General features: G+C 42.8%; 1 protein-coding gene across 1 annotated transcript in view; it reads right to left on the bottom strand.

Annotated features, from left to right (window-relative positions):
• The window catches only part of NAV3 (neuron navigator 3), a 406,649-nt gene that overhangs the window by 133,638 nt on the left and 254,693 nt on the right, over window positions 1–18,318 (bottom strand). Inside the window, exons 10-11 of the mRNA XM_056847749.1 lie at window positions 7,980–8,088; window positions 2,401–2,784 (exon numbers count right to left, since the gene is read on the bottom strand). Of these exons, the coding sequence (XP_056703727.1) occupies window positions 2,401–2,784; window positions 7,980–8,088 (493 nt within the window). The remainder of the gene's footprint in view (window positions 1–2,400; window positions 2,785–7,979; window positions 8,089–18,318) is intronic.

Raw genomic sequence — 18,318 nt, 5'->3', positions numbered from 1 at the left:
GGCAGCCATGAAAGAGCCAGAAAAGATTCTTAAGTGTAAGGATGTGTTGCTGGCAACCAAGATCAAGTTAATTCAAGCCATAGTATTCCCCATTATTATATATGGATGTGGAAATTGGACAATGAAGAAAGCTGACAGGAAGAAAGTTGATTCCTTTGAAATGTGGTGTTGGAAGGGAGTTTTATGAATACAGTGCACCACCTAAAAGATAAATTGGTGGGTTCTAGATTAAATAAAGCCTGAACTTTCTCAAGAAGCTCAAACAACTAAACTGAGGCTATTGTACTTTAGTCACATTATGAGAAGACAAGAGTCACTGGAAAAGACAGTAATGGTAGGAAAAGCTGAAGGCAGAAGAGGAAGACCCAGGATGAGATGGATCAACTCAATAAAGGAAGCCACAGCCCTCAATCTGAGCAAGGCTGTTAACAATAGGATATTTTGGATGACATTAATTTGTAGAATCACTGTAAGTCAGAAGCGACTTGAAGGCATTTAACACACACACAAATATCTGGAGGAGGGGAGTCTCAGAAAGTAGTGTTGGGGATTCCTGCTCTGCCATTGACCTTTGGGTTTCCACAGGGTTCAATTTAATTCCCTGTGTTGTTTAATATCTACATGAAGCCACTAGGAGAGGTCTTCAGGAGTTATGGGCTACGGTGTCACCAATATGAAAATAATACCCATCTTTACCTTTCTTTTCCTCCTAATTCCAATGATGTTATTGATGTTCTGAAATGGTGCTTGGAGTCAGTAATGGACTGGATGAGGGTGAACAAGCTTAAACTTAATCCTGACAAGACAGAGGTTCTCAGGGCTACTAGAAAGGCAGTCATGGGATTTGAGATCTCTGTGTCTTGGATGGGATTATACTCCCCTTGAAAATCTAGGTTCGCTGCTTGGGAGTGCTGCTTGACATGCCAGTCATCTTAGAAAAATCAGGCGACTGCTGTGGTTCAGAGTGTTTTTGTCCAGTTTCGGCTGGTGCATCACCAGAGGCCATTCCTGCTTTAGTCTGATCTAGCCATAGCGATCCATGCCTTCGTTACATCTAGACTGGACTACTGCAATACCCTCTACTTGGGGCTACCCTTGAAGAGTGTTTGGAAGCTGCAGCTAGCACATAATGCTGCAACTAGATTGCTGGATGGGAGCAGCGACTGGGAGCATATTACCACAATACTATAGTAATTACACTGGCTACCGATCAGCCCCAAAGCCAGTCCAAAGTGGATTTTTTTTTGTCCTTTAGATACCTACATGGCTTGGAACTGGGGTGTCTGAAGGGTCATTTTCTCCTATATATTCCTGCCTGGTAATTAAGATCATAGCGAGAAGCCCTCCTGACTGTCCCACCAAACAAAGAGCACACAAGAGAGGGCCTTTTTGGTGGTAGCCCGACAATTATAAAATAATCTCATCAGGGAGGTATGCCTGCCCCCCTCACTTTCAACCTTCAAGAGGCAGTAGGAGGTTGTTTTATTTAAGACTGTATTTGACTGAGATTTTAAATTGTGGTGTTTCAGGTGTTGTTGTTGTTTTAATTTTTATTGACATGTAAGTCACCTTGAGTCCCTCCAGGTAGAAAGATGGCTAATAAATATTTTAAACAAACAAACAAATGTATGCAGCACTCCGCAATACAGGACTGGCACAGAATATATATGAAGATAAATATATGAACACATAAAGTTGCCTTACTGAGTCAGCTCAGTAATTGTCTACTCTGACTGGCAGCAGCTATCTCATATAGACAAACTTCTTTCCCATCACTTGTTACCCAAGGTCCTTTAACTGGAGATATCAGAGATTGTATGTGGTACCTTCAGCTTTTGCATTACCAGTGAGCCACAGCTTTCCCTGTGAGGGACAGAGCGGCAATAGGAACAACAAGAAGGTCTATTTACTGCCATTTCCAACCCATTCTAATCTGGTGGCCTAAGGATTTGTCATAAACTAACAAAATAAAATCCCTAAATAAATATATGGAATTAGACTAAAAATTGCTCCACATATGTTAATAATTGTAATTTAAAGACCACAGAATTTCCTTTAAAGCATTACAAGGCTTTCTAGAAAAGTCTCAGTTAGATTTCAGTGGGTTTTCAAGAGAACAGTGCTCCTGTTGCTAGAGAGTCACCTAGTAAATATTGTTTATGCGTTCTTGTTTTGCTTTCAACAGAGAACATTCATTTTGTTTTTTATGGTTCTTAAATCAACAGTTAAAACTATTGCCAGAATGTAAAATATGCACCTTGGAGCAGTCTTGCTGATGTCATCAACCATATTTTGCATTAGTGTTCATGTTGGCAGTGCAATTATGAAGTAGAACAGACTTGACAAAGTCCAGAGAATCTATCTCCATTGGGCATTGGATCTGGTAGATTAAAAACTTACCCACTGTTAATGTCATCGGTTCGGAGGCTCTTCCCAAGAATGTCTCCATCGCTCATGTACCCTCCAACATCAACATCAGAGGATATGTCCAGATCACTACTTCCTTTTTCACTCATGTCTATCTGGGATATATTCCCCAGGCGAGAAACAGCTGCACGGCGAAGAGGTGTGGTGTACATGAATCGAGATGGGTCGGTATGTATGAAGCGACTAGCACCACTGCGAGGGTAACCTCCACCCAGGGAAGGAGCGTCGCCTGCCTGGAGACGAGGACTAGCCTGTCCAAGTCTCCAGGTTACTGGAGAGGATCGGCTTGTCAAGCCTGGAATGCTTCGCCCATTCACTTCAGTTGTCACAGTGCTGTCAAATGTTGTCTCCAATGTGCTGTCAAGCAAAACAAAAACTGATGAACTGTGCTTTCTCTACCTCTGAATATAGAAAAAAATTGAGAAAATCACACATTGAGACAAAAAGTCTCATGAAAATGAGCTTGATGTTTAGACTAGTCTGACGTGCATTTTTTGACAGGATGGCCTTTCTGATTCAAGATCTGTTACACTTTCACAAAATAGATATTTATTATCTTTTCTATAGTTGCTTTCCATATTTCCAAATATGTCATTAAATATAATGGAGAAATTGAGGGGGGAAATGGGGAATGAGTAGGGAATGAGAATCTCAGAACCCATGCTTCAAATGGCAGTTTTAAAAATCAGCCAAATGAATGGTGGCATTTGAGACAACTTCTTTGCCTTTGGCTCTTGGACTGTGATGTAATTGCGAATTATTTTGTAACTGTGTTATGCCATTACATTGTTAACGGAGATGTTTGGGGGGAATGTGCATTCAAATGACGGTAGGGTCTATGAGATCACAGAAGAAGATCCTTGCACAAAATGACACTGTGGGATTAGCAATCTCTAATACTATAATAAAATCAGCAAGATAAGCTCTGTAAACAAATGATGTCAAATTACACCCCAGAATGGTGTGTAAAAGAAGACTTATATTTAAAAAGGAATAAGAAATCTCAAGCATAGGGAAGATACTCTCTTGGGCTGTCTAGAGAGGTAGCATAGAAATTTGCCAAATACATAATAAATAAATAAATAAATAAATAAATAAATAAATAGAAGTCCACAACATGTTGTACAGAAACGGCATTACAGCCTTCTTTCAGACATTGCAAAAGAATGCTGCTTTATTTCAAGAAGTCAACCTCATCCACAAGAAAAGGGAAAATATGCAGGGTTGCCAAGAGCCACTATGGGCCCAAGGACAAAGATTCTACCTGGCCGCCCCATGCCCCTGATACAAACCATGTGTCTAATTTTGTAATTTTATATTTGTACACACATGCATATGTGTGCCTTCATATGACACATCTGATGAAGTGGGCTGTAGTTCACAAAAACTTCCTAACACTATAAACCTTTAGTATGTAAATCAGTACGAAATCTATTTTAGTTTACTGTTGTACCTTTACCTTTCACAAAAACTGGGGCAAATTAATTATGTAGTGGTGCTGGATGAGAAGTACTGGAATCATTTGGATTGATTTTGCTGACATGTTGTTTTCAGATTATGCCATTTGTTATATAACCTGAAGCTCAATTTTGCAAGAGCAAAGCAGCATTTACAAAGCGATATTAGATGTCCCACTGATACAACCACCTCCACTGCCTAAACAGTGATTAAAATGTAATTAAATCTAATTAAGGGGGCAGAAGGAGTTCTAACTTCTACTCCATATGTGTAACTGCTAAAACAGAGTAACATTCCATTATCATGCATGTGTGTGGGTGTGTGTGGGGGGGGAGTATCCTTTTACTAGTTTGACAGATCATGGGGAAATATTAACTTCCTTCTCCCAGTTCCGTTCATAATATTAACAAGGGATTTGTTGCTATACTATTGTTAAGTACATTCTAAGTTGCCAACCAGGGATGAAAAGGAGTTGAGACAAAGGGCCTTTTTCACATTGCAGTTTTAAACCAGTTGTTACTGTTGCTGGCATGATTCCTTGTAAAGTAACATGGGGATAGAGGTTTCAGACAGCATATTTAAATCTGTTTGTCAACTCTGGGTTGGGAAATACCTGGAAATTTTTGGGGTGGCGCCTGAGGAGGGCTGGCTTTAGGGAGGGGAGGGACTTCGATGCTATAGCGTCCAATTGCCAAAGCAGCCATTTTCTTCAGGTGAACTGATCTCTATCGGCTGGAGATCAGTTGAAATAGTGGGAGATCTCCAGCTAGTACCTGGAGGTTGGCAACCCTAGTTTATTAGCCATGTCGGAAGCATTCTGCCCATTTCAAACTGCGTAGCTTTTCTTCCCTGCCCTTTCTCACAGCACATTTTGCGCTATAGCACTAGACCAATATAGCAATTCACTGCTATATGTTCAGCATTCAGATGCTTGCAGCTTTCAAGCTACACAGATGGATAGATGAACATCAAGTCATTTGCTACAAACACCTCTGGTTAGCAACTACTGTAACATCAATCAGTGCACCCACTGCTCAGTGAGCTTCTTTTTAACTCTTGCTTCTATGTAGCTTGACGGTTGCAAGCATCTGAATGCTTTCAGTATAGAACTGAATTGTTCTATTGATCTAGTGACATAGTGCAAAAATTAGAGCATTCAAGGGAAAGCTCAAAGTAAAATGTACTGCAAAGTAGGCAGGGAAAGAAAAAGCGATGCTTTCAGAAGCATCGCTGACAATTCAAACACCACACTATAGCCACTAAGGAAGAGCAAAGAGCACCTGAAAACAAAAGAAAGGAGTTAAAAAAAACAAAAACAAATGCCAGCTTAGACCGTACTTTGCAAACAGGACATAAGTGGCGATGTTTGAAAAGACTTTAAAAAAAAATACCTGACACTAGGGCTGTTGATTCGGTTCGGCACGAACTGAAAAACAGCCGAATTCCCCCTGATTCGGTGGTTTTTAGTTCGGAACGAACCGAACTCAAAAATGGCGGGCAACCGGGGAGCCGAATTCAGTGAGTTCGGGAGTTCACAAATAAATCCGGCCAATTCGGGGCGGCAGTAAGCAGCATAACCGTCAGTAAGCAGGATTCTCCTTCCCCGGCCAATCGGTGGCCAAGCTGGGTCTTCTTCTGGCCAATCAGTCAGGATTGAGTACTGGAGGAATCAGCTGATGTGCGGCCCGGCCGGAGGGAGAGAGAGAGAGGGAAATCCTCGTGTGTGGGTGGGGGGGTGGTTGTGCACATTTGCTCCTTTCTGTGGCTGCAGGGGGCATATTTTTTGGGGTACAGACCCCAAACTTTCAGCAGAGATTCAGACAATCCTTCTTAAGAGACCCCCCCGAGTTTTGTAAACATTGGGTCAGGGGGTCCCAAGATATGGGCTCCACCCCTTTTTTCTTTCCATAGCTGCAGGGGGCACATTTTTGGGGGTACAGACCCCAAACATTCAGTGGAGCTTCAGACGAGCCTTCTTAAGATACCCCCCAAGTTTTGTAAACATTGGGTCAGGGGGTCTCGAGATATGGGCTCCACCCCTTTTCCCTCCCCTTCTTTTCCATTTACGTGGCTGCAGGGGGCGCTTTTTTGGGGATACAGCCCCCAAACTTTCAGCATAGCTTCAGACAATCATTCTTAAGATACCACCCAAGTTTTGTAAAGATGGGTTCAGTGGGGGCAGAAATATCGGCTCCCCCCTTTTCTCTTTCCGTGGCTGCAGGGGGTGCATTTTTGGGGGTGCAGATCCCAAACTTTGAGCGGAGCATCAGACAAGCCTTCCTAAGAGACCACCCAAGTTTTGTAAACATTGGGTCAGAGGTCCCGAGATATGGGCTTTCCCCTTTCCCCTATTGGGATGAATGGATCAGCTGATCCTGTATGGATCTCCAGAGCAAAACGTCCCGTGCCTAAATGGAATTGTCTTGGATTACCCAGTTCTCCCCAGCCCCTCCTGATGGAACAGAAGACAGCCACAGTAAGACCCCTATGGGGGCTTTAATCTATAATTTTTCTCCTGTGTGTGTGTGGGGGGGGGGGAAGCAGAGTCTGTGTGTGTGTGGGGGGAGGGAGCAGTTTCTGTGGGTGGGTGGGGGAGCCAAAGGGGGCTTTTGCCGGTTCTGCCTGGGGTGTGTGTTCCCCCTGGAGTCTCTCTCTCCCTGGTTTGAGGGGGGGTTTCAGTTGTGTGTCTTCAGGTTTTCCCTCATTCATAAGAGCGGTTAGGTCTATTTGGATGCTTGCTCAAAACTGGTTTTCAAATGGTGACTTAAAGAATGCATTTGGAGTCCCATGCAAAAGGGGAAATTCCACCCCTCCTGCTCCTTATGCATAGCTAGCTGCCTCTGTCCCTTTCCATGCTTTGCACGGTTGCAAAGGTGTTGCTTTGCATTTGTGTTGCTTTGCAAACTTCTTAGCACCTGCCTCGCCCTTTGCATGTTTGCAAAGGTGTTGCTTTGCAGTTGTGTTGCTTTGCAAACTTCTTAGCACCTCCCCCGCCCTTGCTCTCATCAGCTGTTTGTCGGGGCTGGGAGCTTTGTGCATGGGCGGCAAGCTCTGCTCAGAGATGCACATTAAGGGTGGGGGACCCCTTTCGGGGCCCATATCTCAGCCCCCCCTGACCCAATCTTTACAAAACTTGGGGGGTCTGGCAAGAAGGGTCCTTTGAAGCTCAGCTGAAAGTTTGGGACCTCTAACCCCAAAAATGCCCCCCCAGAGCCGCGGAAAGGCGCGGTTGTGTTTTTAATGGCTTTATTCGGCCGGATTTTTTCCCAAACTTTGAATTCCCGCCCAATTGCACGGACCAAAGTGGGGGAGTTCGGACTTCGGCATATCCTGAATCTAAACGGGCCGAATTCAGCCAAATCCGAACTATACCGATTTTTTTAAAATTCAACAGCCCTACCTGACACACAAAATCCATGAGCAATCAACAGCTAAAATGACTGACTGCAGAAGTTGTTTGAAAGAACCCCAAGTCTGACAAATAAGGTTGACGGAATTTTAAAGGGGGTAGAAATAAAGGCATATCATGAAAGTAAGAAAGCAAAATGAAGGAGGAGAAAAGTGTGCAAAAGAAGAAAAGAGGAATGGGTGTTTTATTTTCTACAATACACTCACAGGGAAGATCTGGCTCAGCAGTCAAAATTATGGAGCTGGGTGGAAGAAAAGGTAGAGGGAAACTGACTGCTGGAAACAACAACCTTGTTTGGAGCCTGCAGCCTGGCAATCCCTTTTGCAGCAATGAGCTGTGCTTGCTGGTCTTGCCTTGCTCCAGTGCTGGCTTCATTAATAGGATTAGCAGGATATGAAAATGTTTGTCTCCTAGTCCTAAACGTCACAGAAAACCACAGCAAACCAAAAGCAGAGGTACTGTGCTCTACCTTCCCTGTGCCCCTAGTGGCTGCAGTGCAGAACTTCATTAGAAGTAAAATAAATCGGATGCATTCTTCTCAACTATTTGCAGCATGTGATGGAAGAACTCATGTCCTATTTTAAACTTTACTTGAGTTTATGAATATTCTTATTACATTAAGTAAGGAAATAGCCAACATGCCCCACCAACACTACAGGCTACCAATCACAGTTTCAAGTTATACCTGTGGCTTATCTGAGTCCCTCTAAGACTGGACATAGTTTCTTCCAAGTTCTGTCTCAGGTCTGCAATATTCTTTACTGTTCTCATTCTTCTTGTTTCAGGATCTTCCCCTGCAAGTAAAGATAAAATAAACAGTATACTGCATGTATAATTTAAAGCTGAACAAGAACAACAACAAAATTCCTTAAGTCTAATTACATTTTCAAAATGCCTTAAGTCTAATTACATTTTCAAACTTGCATGATATTCATGACAGGGCCAATGTCAGAAGTGTGTGTCAATTGTTAGATGTTAATAGTTGTATAAACAGGGTATAAAGCTACTGGCTCCCACATCCCAGCATGGGGCCACTACTCACACACAGTTGCATTACTATATCTCCTCTAACAATACATGGTCATGGCAAAGAGGACAGAATTTCCCGTCATGTTATGTATTAGCATCTCTGCTCACTTCTCCTTGGCTCTGGAAGGGTTGGCCATATCAGCTGTAGTTTAATTTCCTCTACCTACTGCCCTTATACTCTGCTTTTCTCACTATGGATGTAGCCCACTGTTATTTCACATTAACAGAGAGGGAGGGTGGAATAGCAAATGGAAAGATGACACTGGTACGGAGAAAAAACAGCAAAGAAGTGGTGGCACACCATGGGAGAGGTACACACTCCCTCATATTCGTGAGGAACACACTGAGGACTACCATAAAAACATACTTATATGAGGACTCCCACAAAAACCAGGAATCAGCACTGATTAAGGTTGCCAACCTCCAGGTACTAGATGGAGATCTCCTGCTATTACAACTGATCTCCAGCCAACAGAGATCAGTTCCCCTGGAGAAAATGGCCACTTTGGCCATTGGACTGTATGGCATTGAAGTCCCTCCCCTCCCCAAACCCCGCCCTCCTCAGGCTCCACCCCAAAAACCTCCCGCCAGTGGTGAAGAGGGACCTGGCAACCCTAGCACTAATTCATTATTTCAATGATACAAGTTAACTAATGGTACATACAAGACTTAGGGCACTTTTACACAGCCCAAATAATGCACTTTCAATCCACTTTCAGTGCATTTTAACGATCATTTGCAAGTGGATTTTAACAGTTCACACAGTAAAATCCACCTTCAAAGTGCATTGAAAGTGCATTATTTGGTCTGTGTGAAAGTGCCCTTAGACTCTATACAACCACCTTCAGTTTAAAACAACACAAGAAGAGTGGCTTCAGCTGTAAGCAGCCTATTGTAAATCTATGCAGGGCAAAGGTCAGGGCCAATAAAACATACTTAGTTACCTTAACTTTAAAACACTCCATTGGTTTCAAGTCCTGCCAATTAGATTTAATTTGCAGCTTGCAAATTTCTTTAACTGTTAATTGGGTCATGGAAGTAGTACATCAACATGCTGCATATATATAAAACCTAGCTTGAGGCAAACACAAATCCTGTGGGTTAACTGCTATTATGTGTTACCTAACTCCAAGGACTGTACGTTGGATGAGGACAGGAATGGCTTGTGTGTTCCCTTTCCTACCCCTTCTCTGCCCATCCTCTATATCCCTTACTGCAATCTGATCTTAAAAACTGTATTGCAGGATCATAGGGATCCTGCATGATGTTCTGTTCTGTCTTGAAGTCCTCTCCTTAGGAAGGGGAAAGGAGACGAATGAGAGAAAGCCACTGTGAATACTCAATATATTTCAGTATATCTTTAAGTGACTTTCTCAACATATCTCTCACAAAATCTTCATCCCTTTTTTTGTTACTTCTGAAGATTAGCCCTCATATACCATTTCCCAATACATATTTATTTATTTCAATAGCTACAAACAGGAACGTTCAAAGATTTTTGGGAGGCATTGCATTTCCTCCACTATTTCCTCTTTCCCTTTCCTGAAAGCCCCCATAACCTCTTTTCCTACTTCCTTCTCTTCTTCTAGGGTTGCAGAGGTGGGACCTGGAGATCTCCTGGAATCTCAACAGATCTCCCAACTACACAGCAGCTCCTCCTTAGGGTTGTGCTCCAGGTTGGGAAATTCCTGGAGATATCAGGTTGGAGCCTTGGGAGGTGAGATTTGGTGAGGGAAGCAACCTCAGCAGGGTATACTGCCATAGAGTCCACCGTCCAAAGCAGCCCTTTTCTCCAGAGGAACTGATCTCTGTCACCTGCAAAATGACTGCATCTGCAGGTGGAATCTATGGCATTATATTTGGCTGAGGCCTCTCCCTTCCCCAAACCCTGCCCTCCTCTAACTTCACCACAAAATCTCCAGGAATTTCTCAATTTGGAGCTGCCAATCCTAACCAGGCCTGGCCCCAGTGAGTCCTCCCTCAAAAGCCAAATGGAAAGGGATCTCATCCCTCCCCCTGCCTTTTACTGACAGAACCAAGGCTGGAATACTGTGGCTGCCTAACAACAGCCATTGAGGGAATCTGTTGCTCAAAGCTTCAGGCACTCCTTTTATCATTGTCAGGTTTTTTAAAAAAACCCAATGTATTTTTTTTAAAGATTTCACATTTTTCTGCAAAGCTGGGGACCTTTTCAGATTTGTAGAAAGATGTGTCTCGTCCATTTACAGCTCCAGTCACAAGATTTAAGTATTAAATATATCCGGCTGTCCTCAACCAGAGCCAGAGGATTTTAGGCTCTAGCTCTGGCCTGGTGGAACTCTCTCTTTAATGAGACCAGGGCCCTGCAGGATTTGGTGCAATTCCCATAGCTTTCCCCATGATTCTTGGATACAGAAGTGGCCATTACAGACTATGAAAGGTAAATATTTTTAAAATTCTCCCGGCGGAAGGTATTTTTTGAGGTAGAGTCACCAAATTCACAGCGTAGCTGCAAGGAACTCTCCTTGCATGAACCTCCCTCCTCCATAGAAAAGCATGGTAAAGTTTGGTGACTCTACCTTGAAAAATAACCCCCAGACCTCCTAAAAATATCAATATATACTATAATGGATCCGAATGTTTTTGGGAAACCCAAAAAAAAGCTGAAATAGCCATTTACCAGTATGGGTATTCAGCTTACTTCGGATTTCCCCCCAAAAATTGAGTTCAATAAACCCAAACCCAAAATTTACTGGAAAATTTTCTTTTGCACAGCCCTAATCATTTCTTATCTCTACTTGGTTGAGAGGGATGGCTTACAAGAAACTAATACCGATGTTTGTTGACTTTCAATCCAACATCTTTTGTATATATCTGCTCTTATATTGTGGAATATTATCATGGTTTGTCAATATTATGGATGAATAATGACAATAACTCACAACACACATATATATGCAAATACTGTTTAGATGTTTGCTCAAGATACCTTATCACAAGAGTTGCATTATTTGTGGTCATGCTCAGGAATCCTCAAAATGATCATGACCTCATATACACGTATATAGAATATAACTGGCACTATATATCTAGACAAGTAGAAGAATTTAATTAGGAATGCTTCTTAATTCCTCCTCAATAGAAAGTTTCCCTAGAATTTCGCATCCCTGTCAGAAATGTCTATGTCATGAACTGGAATTGCCTGTGCATTTTTCCCCCCTTGTGGCCTGGGTTTTTTTGGGTGGTGGGGGGAGATATGCCTTTAGATATGTGTTGTCATTGTGGAAGTATGGACTAAAATAGATACCAAAGATTTATGAAATGTATTCAAATGTGAGTCAAGCACATGCATACATAGAGACATAATAGAAATTCAGCTGGATCATTGGAATGTTTCAGAATGGAACACCAAATGCAGCACATTTTAAAAAAATGCATTATGGATGACTTTGTTGGACCCTACATTAAGTTACTTCTTGTATTACTAAATGAACAGTTCTCACTATGCAGAAGAGAAAAATAATTGATTTATGGATGTTTAGGCAACTAAGAAAAAGCTACGGTGGTTCTAGCATGAGTATGTCACATGGTTAAGGACTGAAATTCTCTTGTAGGTCCCAAAATCTCTCCTCCCATCCTAATTTACAACAATACATTGATTAATGCAGAAAATAATGCAGAGAACATATGAGCAGTATTATAATATGGCTGACATGCCAAGAAACCTCAGAATTAGATCAGAAACGCTATGCAAATGAAAAAAATGGAGTTGCTTTCTCTTGCAACTAAGAACATAGTAAGTAACAACATTGAGCTAGCTTTCAAAAAGCAGAAGGAAACAATATAGAGAGCAACCACATAACTTATCAAGAGCCTAAAACATTGAGCATCTCATATTTTGAGAAGCTCTAGCGCTAACATGTTTCCTATCCCCAACAGTAGACAGCAGCAACCAGTCTACAAAGGAAGCTAGTGTACAAGAGACAGGAAGAAGAAGAGATGGATGTAACTGTCCGTTTTTTTCTCCCTAGGATGCCTGCTGACCATACATGATATTATGTGAATCTTATTCTTCCTCTCTGAACTTGTGTGCTGCTGGCCAAAAATGGAATTATTAACATCCACAGAATGCCATTAGGGTAATTAGTTAATTTGCTTCAGCGTGTTAAGCATTAATAAAGTGCCATATCCTTGGGCGTTTCTATGATGAAAATGATATTGTTGCTCATATTAATGCTTGTCAATGAGAAGGGGCTGAATGCTTATCTGAAATCTACAAAATGAAAATTTCCATCTACATATAGAGCAAGCATGTCAGAAAGAAAGCTTCAGGTTTTCCCTTCAATCTAAGTTTTCACATAGATGGCACATTTTTAATATGGAGGGACAATGTCCATGGGAATAGACTCATGTGAAATAACAGCATCATGTCAGAAATTACGCATGTGAACCATCCTCAACTAACTCACATACAGTAATGAAAGCATATACATTAGTGACGTTGCCATTAAATTCAGAATACAAGCCCCAGTCATTTGGATCTGAGCTAAAACAGAAATCCACCTTTCTTCCTTCCCTTTTCCTCTAACCCCTACCCCACTTACCTACCTAAGACAACACCAACTACAGTAGCAGCAGCAACTCTCCCTGCCTTTTTCTGGAACATTTTTAAAAACTCAATTTCTTCACAGGTTGTGGCAATTGCAGGTTGGTGGGGAAAGTGCATGTGTGTGTGTAAAGTGCCTTCAAGTCGCGTCCGACTTATGGCAACCCCTTTTGGGGTTTTCACTGCAAGAGACTAACAGAGGTGGTTTGTCAGTGCCTTCCTCTGCACAGCAACCCTGGTATTCCTTGGTGGTCTTCCATCCAAATACTAACCAGGGCTGACCCTGCTTAGCTTCTGTGATCTGACGAGATCAGGCTAGCCTGGGCCATCCAGATCAGGGCCGAGGAAAGTGCACGGTCCCCCTGTATTAGGATGCCATAGGGACTACCTTTCCCAGAGTTCCTAGCAGGGGTGTTGAACTCATTTGTGAGGAGGGCCGAATATAACATAAAAGTCATTTGGTCGGGCCAACTATGTGTTCCAAATAGATAGATAGATAGATAGATAGATAGATAGATAGATAGATAGATAGATAGATAGATAGATAGATAGATAGATAAATAAATAAATACCATAAAATGTAATGCCAGGTACTGGAGATACGAGCTTTTTAGAAGACACAGGCAAAGTCAATTAATGATATTTTAATTTTTTAAAGACATTTTAGACTGGGGGGGTGGCTGTCTTGGCTGGTGAGCCCACAGCTGACTCACCAGCCCAGATCTGGACTGTGGGGGCGTGGCTGCCTTGGCTGGCGAGCTTCCAGTGGGTCTCCAGCCCAGATCTGGATCCAGACTGGCGTGCTTGACTGGCATGCTTGACTAGCGTGCCTGCAGTCCTCCCCCAGTCCAGAAAGACAGGGAGAAAGAGAGAGTGAAAGAAAGAGAAAGGGAGAAAGAGAGAGAAACAGAAAATAGAAACAGATAAGAGAGAAAACGAGAAAGAGGGAATGAAAGAAAGAAAGAGAGAGAGAGAGAGAGAGAGGAAGAGAATGAGAGAAAGAAACAGGGATAAAAAACGAGAAAGAAAGAATGAAAGAGAGGGAGAGAGAGGGAGAAAAAGACAAAGAGGAACAGGGAGGGTAGGTGGCTGAGCTTGCGGGGCGTTTGGGCCTTGCTGCACCCAGAAGGGATGGGGGGAGGTGGTTGGCTTAGCATGCAAGGCCGCTTGGGCCTCGCTGGGCCTGAGAAGGATGGGGAAAGGTGGCTGGCTGGGCATGCGAGGCCACTTGGGGCCAGAAAGCATGGGGGAAGTGGCTGGCTAGGCGTGCAAGGTCACTTGGGCCTCGCTGCACCCAGAAAGATACAGGGGGAGGTGGCTGTTTGGTAGGGTTGCCAGGTCCCTCTTCACCACCGGCGGGAGGTTTTTGGGTGGAGCCTGAGGAGGGTGGAGTTTGGGAAGGGGAGGGAGTTCAATGCCATAGAGTCCAATTGCCAAAGCGGCCATTTTCTCCAGATGAACTAATCTCTATCGGCTGGAGATCAATTGTAATAGCTGGAGATTTCCTGCCACCACCTGGACGTTAGACTGTAAGCTGAGAGTCTTGTACTATTCTTTCTCACAGCCTCACAGACCACCTGGAGGTTGGCAACCCTACTGTCTGGGCACGCGTGGCCCGAGATTTGAGATATCTCCCGTCTTGGATGAGATTATACTCCCCTTAAAAAGCCAGGTTAACAGCTAAGAAGTGCTGCTTGACGCACCTTAGAAAAATCGACTGGCTGCTGTGGCTTGGAATACTTTTGCCCAGCTTCAGCTGGTGTGTCAGCTGTGTCTGTTCTTGATTCAGTCTGGTCTAGCCATAGTGATCCATGTCTTAATTACATCTAGACTGGACTATTACAATGCATTCTAGTTGGGGCTACCCTTGAAGAGTGTTTAGAAATTGCAAGTAGTACAGAGTGGCTAGACTGCTGGTAGGGGCCAACTAACTGAAGCATTTGAACCTGATACTACTGCAATTACCCTGGCTACGTATCAGCTCCAGAGGCCAATTCAAAGTGTTGGGTTTGTCTGTAAAGGCCCTACATGGCTTAGGACTGGGGTATAGGGCTGTTGGGGAAACAAATGTGGGAAAATTTGGGTTTGGGTTGAATTGGCCTTTTTTTTGGGGGGGGGGGAACCCAAATGCCGAATTCCCCTATACTGGTAAAGGTGGGGATTCAGCTTTAAATTCAGGATTCCCGAAAAATGTAGCCATTTAAACCCATTAAACCCATTTCACTGCTTTCCACGGCTCCTGGGGGGGCGTTTTTGCAGGTAGTGGTCCCATATTTTCAAGGTAGCAGGAAGGGACTCTTCTGGCCTGAACCCCCAAGTTTGGTGAAGATTGGGTCAGGGGGTCCAGAGTTATGGGATCTGGAAGGGGTCGCCCCCATCCTCTTCCTTTGAAATGCATTGGCAAAGTGGCTGTGTTCAGAAGCTTTAGTATGATTTTTGCAATATATCTTTGCAAAGTTCGCCCCTTGCCTCCATAAAGATACAATGTACAGTATCTCTATGGCAAAGTGGCTGTGTTCAGAATCTTTAGTGTGATATTTGGAATATATCTTTGCAAAGTTCGCCCCTTGCCTCCATAAAGATACAATGTATCTCTATGGAGGCATGGGGCGAACTTTGCAAAGATACATTGCAAAGATCACACTAAAGATTCTGAACACAGCCACTTTGCCAATGCATTTCAATGGAGGAGGATGGGGCGACCCATTCCAGACCCCATAACTTTGGACCTCCTGACCCAATCTTCATGGAGGTTCTTGCAAGGAGGGTCCCTTCCAGCTACCCTGAAAATTTGGGACCTCTACCTGCAAAAATGCCCCCGCAGGAGCCACGGAAATACGTTCCTGATAAAGCTGAATTTTCAGGAATTAAAATATTCTAAGGAAATTCTCCTCAAAGTAAAGGGCAATTTAGCCCTAATTTTTGTTACAATATACTTTAAAATCAAGTTTTGGCTCAAAATTCTTTGGCTACATACAGCCAACATCGATCTGCAACTACTTTTGCCTGCAGTACCTTTCATCTGCGGCCTGGCATGCCGCTAGTGCTGCCCCAGTGAACGGATCTCCAGACTTCACCTGGAACTTGGCAACTGGGAGACCTCACCCGGCGGAATTTATTTTCACCACGGGACTTTGTTTGCTTCTGTTTCACTGTATAAGGTTTGATTTTTATGACTGAATTATAAAAAGTCTTATTGATGTTTCCAGTAGCCATCAGTGCTTGTTATTTTCCTTGAATTTTCAGGAATGGCAAATTTGGCTTTGCCAACCTCCCGGATTTTGCTGATTTGGTAAACCCGAACCAGAAATTTACCAAAATGGCATTTATTTGCTATTATTTCGGTTCAGTTTTTACCGAATCAACAGCCCTACTGGGGTATCTGAAGGACCATCTCCTCCCATGTGTTCCTGCCCCGTAATTAACATCACGGGGAGAGGCTCTTCAGACTGCCCCACCAATCAAAGAATTAGTCTGGTGGATACACAAGACAGGGCCTTTTCAGTGGCAGCCCCAAGATTATTGGACAACCTCCCCACAGATGTGTCTGGCCCCCTTACTTTTTATCTTCCAGGGGCAGCTGAAAACAGTTTTATTTAAGACTCCATTTGACTAAATTAGTTTCTATTTATTGGCAATCATAACTGGAGATTTCAAATTGTAGCCTTTGGGTGTTTTTTTAATAATTGTTGTTTTATTTAGATTGTAAGCTGCCTTGAGTTCCGCAAATTAGAAAGGTAGGTGATAAATGATTTATATAAAACTAACTAGTTAAATAAATAAAGTACTGAAAGGCAGAGGGAACTAGACATTCCTGCTTAACTAGGAGTGGCTCTGCTCCTTGCAGTCCAGCCGGTCGTGCACTTCCCTTACTTCACAAATGCCAAATACTGCAGTGAGAGGCAGGGACACTCCCTGCCTTTCTCTAGAACCTCAACCTCTTCATTCTGGAATGAAGAAGCCCCACCAATCTAAGATAATGAAATCACCCACCTGAATGCCATGCTATGCTCATGTACAGTGATCTCAAACACACATGAATGCACAGGCACAAATTTATTTGTTCACAAAATCTGTCTAAATGTGAAACCATGAAGGAAAGATTACAAACACCATTCATAGGGTTACAAATGTAACACTAAGTGTAATAGATTTTGAGCTTACGGCACTAAAAAAAAGTGGTGAATATCTGCTGCTCCCTTTGCATTTCTCTGGCTTGCAGAACACTACTGTGGAAACATGCTTGGCATTTTTGTTTATTGGTGCTACATGGCTGAAAGAATCCATACTGAACGATCAGTGAAAAATTATTTTTACACAGGAAATACTGAGATACGAGGGGCTATCAGCAGCCATGCTGCTACAACATTTCCTTACACATCCTACAGACATATACTGTTCTCCCTTTCACTGGTATTTTACTTCAGTACTGGAGGGGGATTAAAACAGTGGTTGACACATGGCTTTGTGCCACACCACAAGTTATCTAACCTGTAAACTACCCCTCCCTACCGCACAGTTCTTCCACTAAATAGGTGTGTGGACAGCAGAAGCCAAAGTGATATGTTCCAAATTAACTGATCAGTGGTGGGAACAGATGCCAACTTTCCAAGTTTGCCAAGCCCGTGGTTTCTTGTCCATGGGTTTATTCAAATTATCCACAAACTTATTTCTATAGGCAACTTTAGCTCCACTTCTGAACACAAGTACAAACCACTGGGAAATCTGCAAGAGAGATGGACTTGGGTTTGCAGGTACAGACTTCCAAACATTTACTCACACACAATTCAACACTTTGAACCACCCCACTTTTAAAGTGAATGGAGATGAAAAGTAGAAGCAGGGGTAGAGAAATTTTTGAAGCTCCTTTGGCTGTAGGCTACCGATGCCTTCTTGCCTGCACTGATCTAGCTAGTCTGTGAAGCACTGACACTCACAATTCCCTTCAAAGCCTGCATTTATGGATGAGCTTTCTTCAGGGAGTGTTTAAGAGGCTAGAGCAGAAAATAGGCCACAGTATTGCCTGAGAAAATCAAACCTTGTTAAGTTTGCTAGTTGCCTAATTTTAGATTAATGATGTAGAAAGTTATGAACGCTAAAATAAAAATATGTGAATAAATTAGCAGCATTTATAGCAACCTGCCTCTGTAAGCTTTCACACTGAATAAGGCCTTATGTGATGAGAAAGAACAGGTATGAGATTTGCCCTACCACCCTTTTCCAAGCTTAGAAGAGTCTATTGCCTAACTGGGTGGCATCCCAGTATTAAAAATGGGGAGGAATTGTACAAGTAAATTCACATTCTCCCATTCCTAGGAGTTCCAAGGTGAGATCTGGGGCAAATAAGAGAAAAACGCTGCCACCAATGAACCCTTCAAACCAAATTTTGAAAGAAAGTTATTCAATGCAG

This window comes from Euleptes europaea, chromosome 3 (assembly GCF_029931775.1).
Source record: "Euleptes europaea isolate rEulEur1 chromosome 3, rEulEur1.hap1, whole genome shotgun sequence".
Lineage (NCBI taxonomy): Eukaryota > Metazoa > Chordata > Lepidosauria > Squamata > Sphaerodactylidae > Euleptes > Euleptes europaea.
Note: the sequence above shows the minus strand (reverse complement) of the source record. Positions and strands in the feature narration are given on the sequence as shown.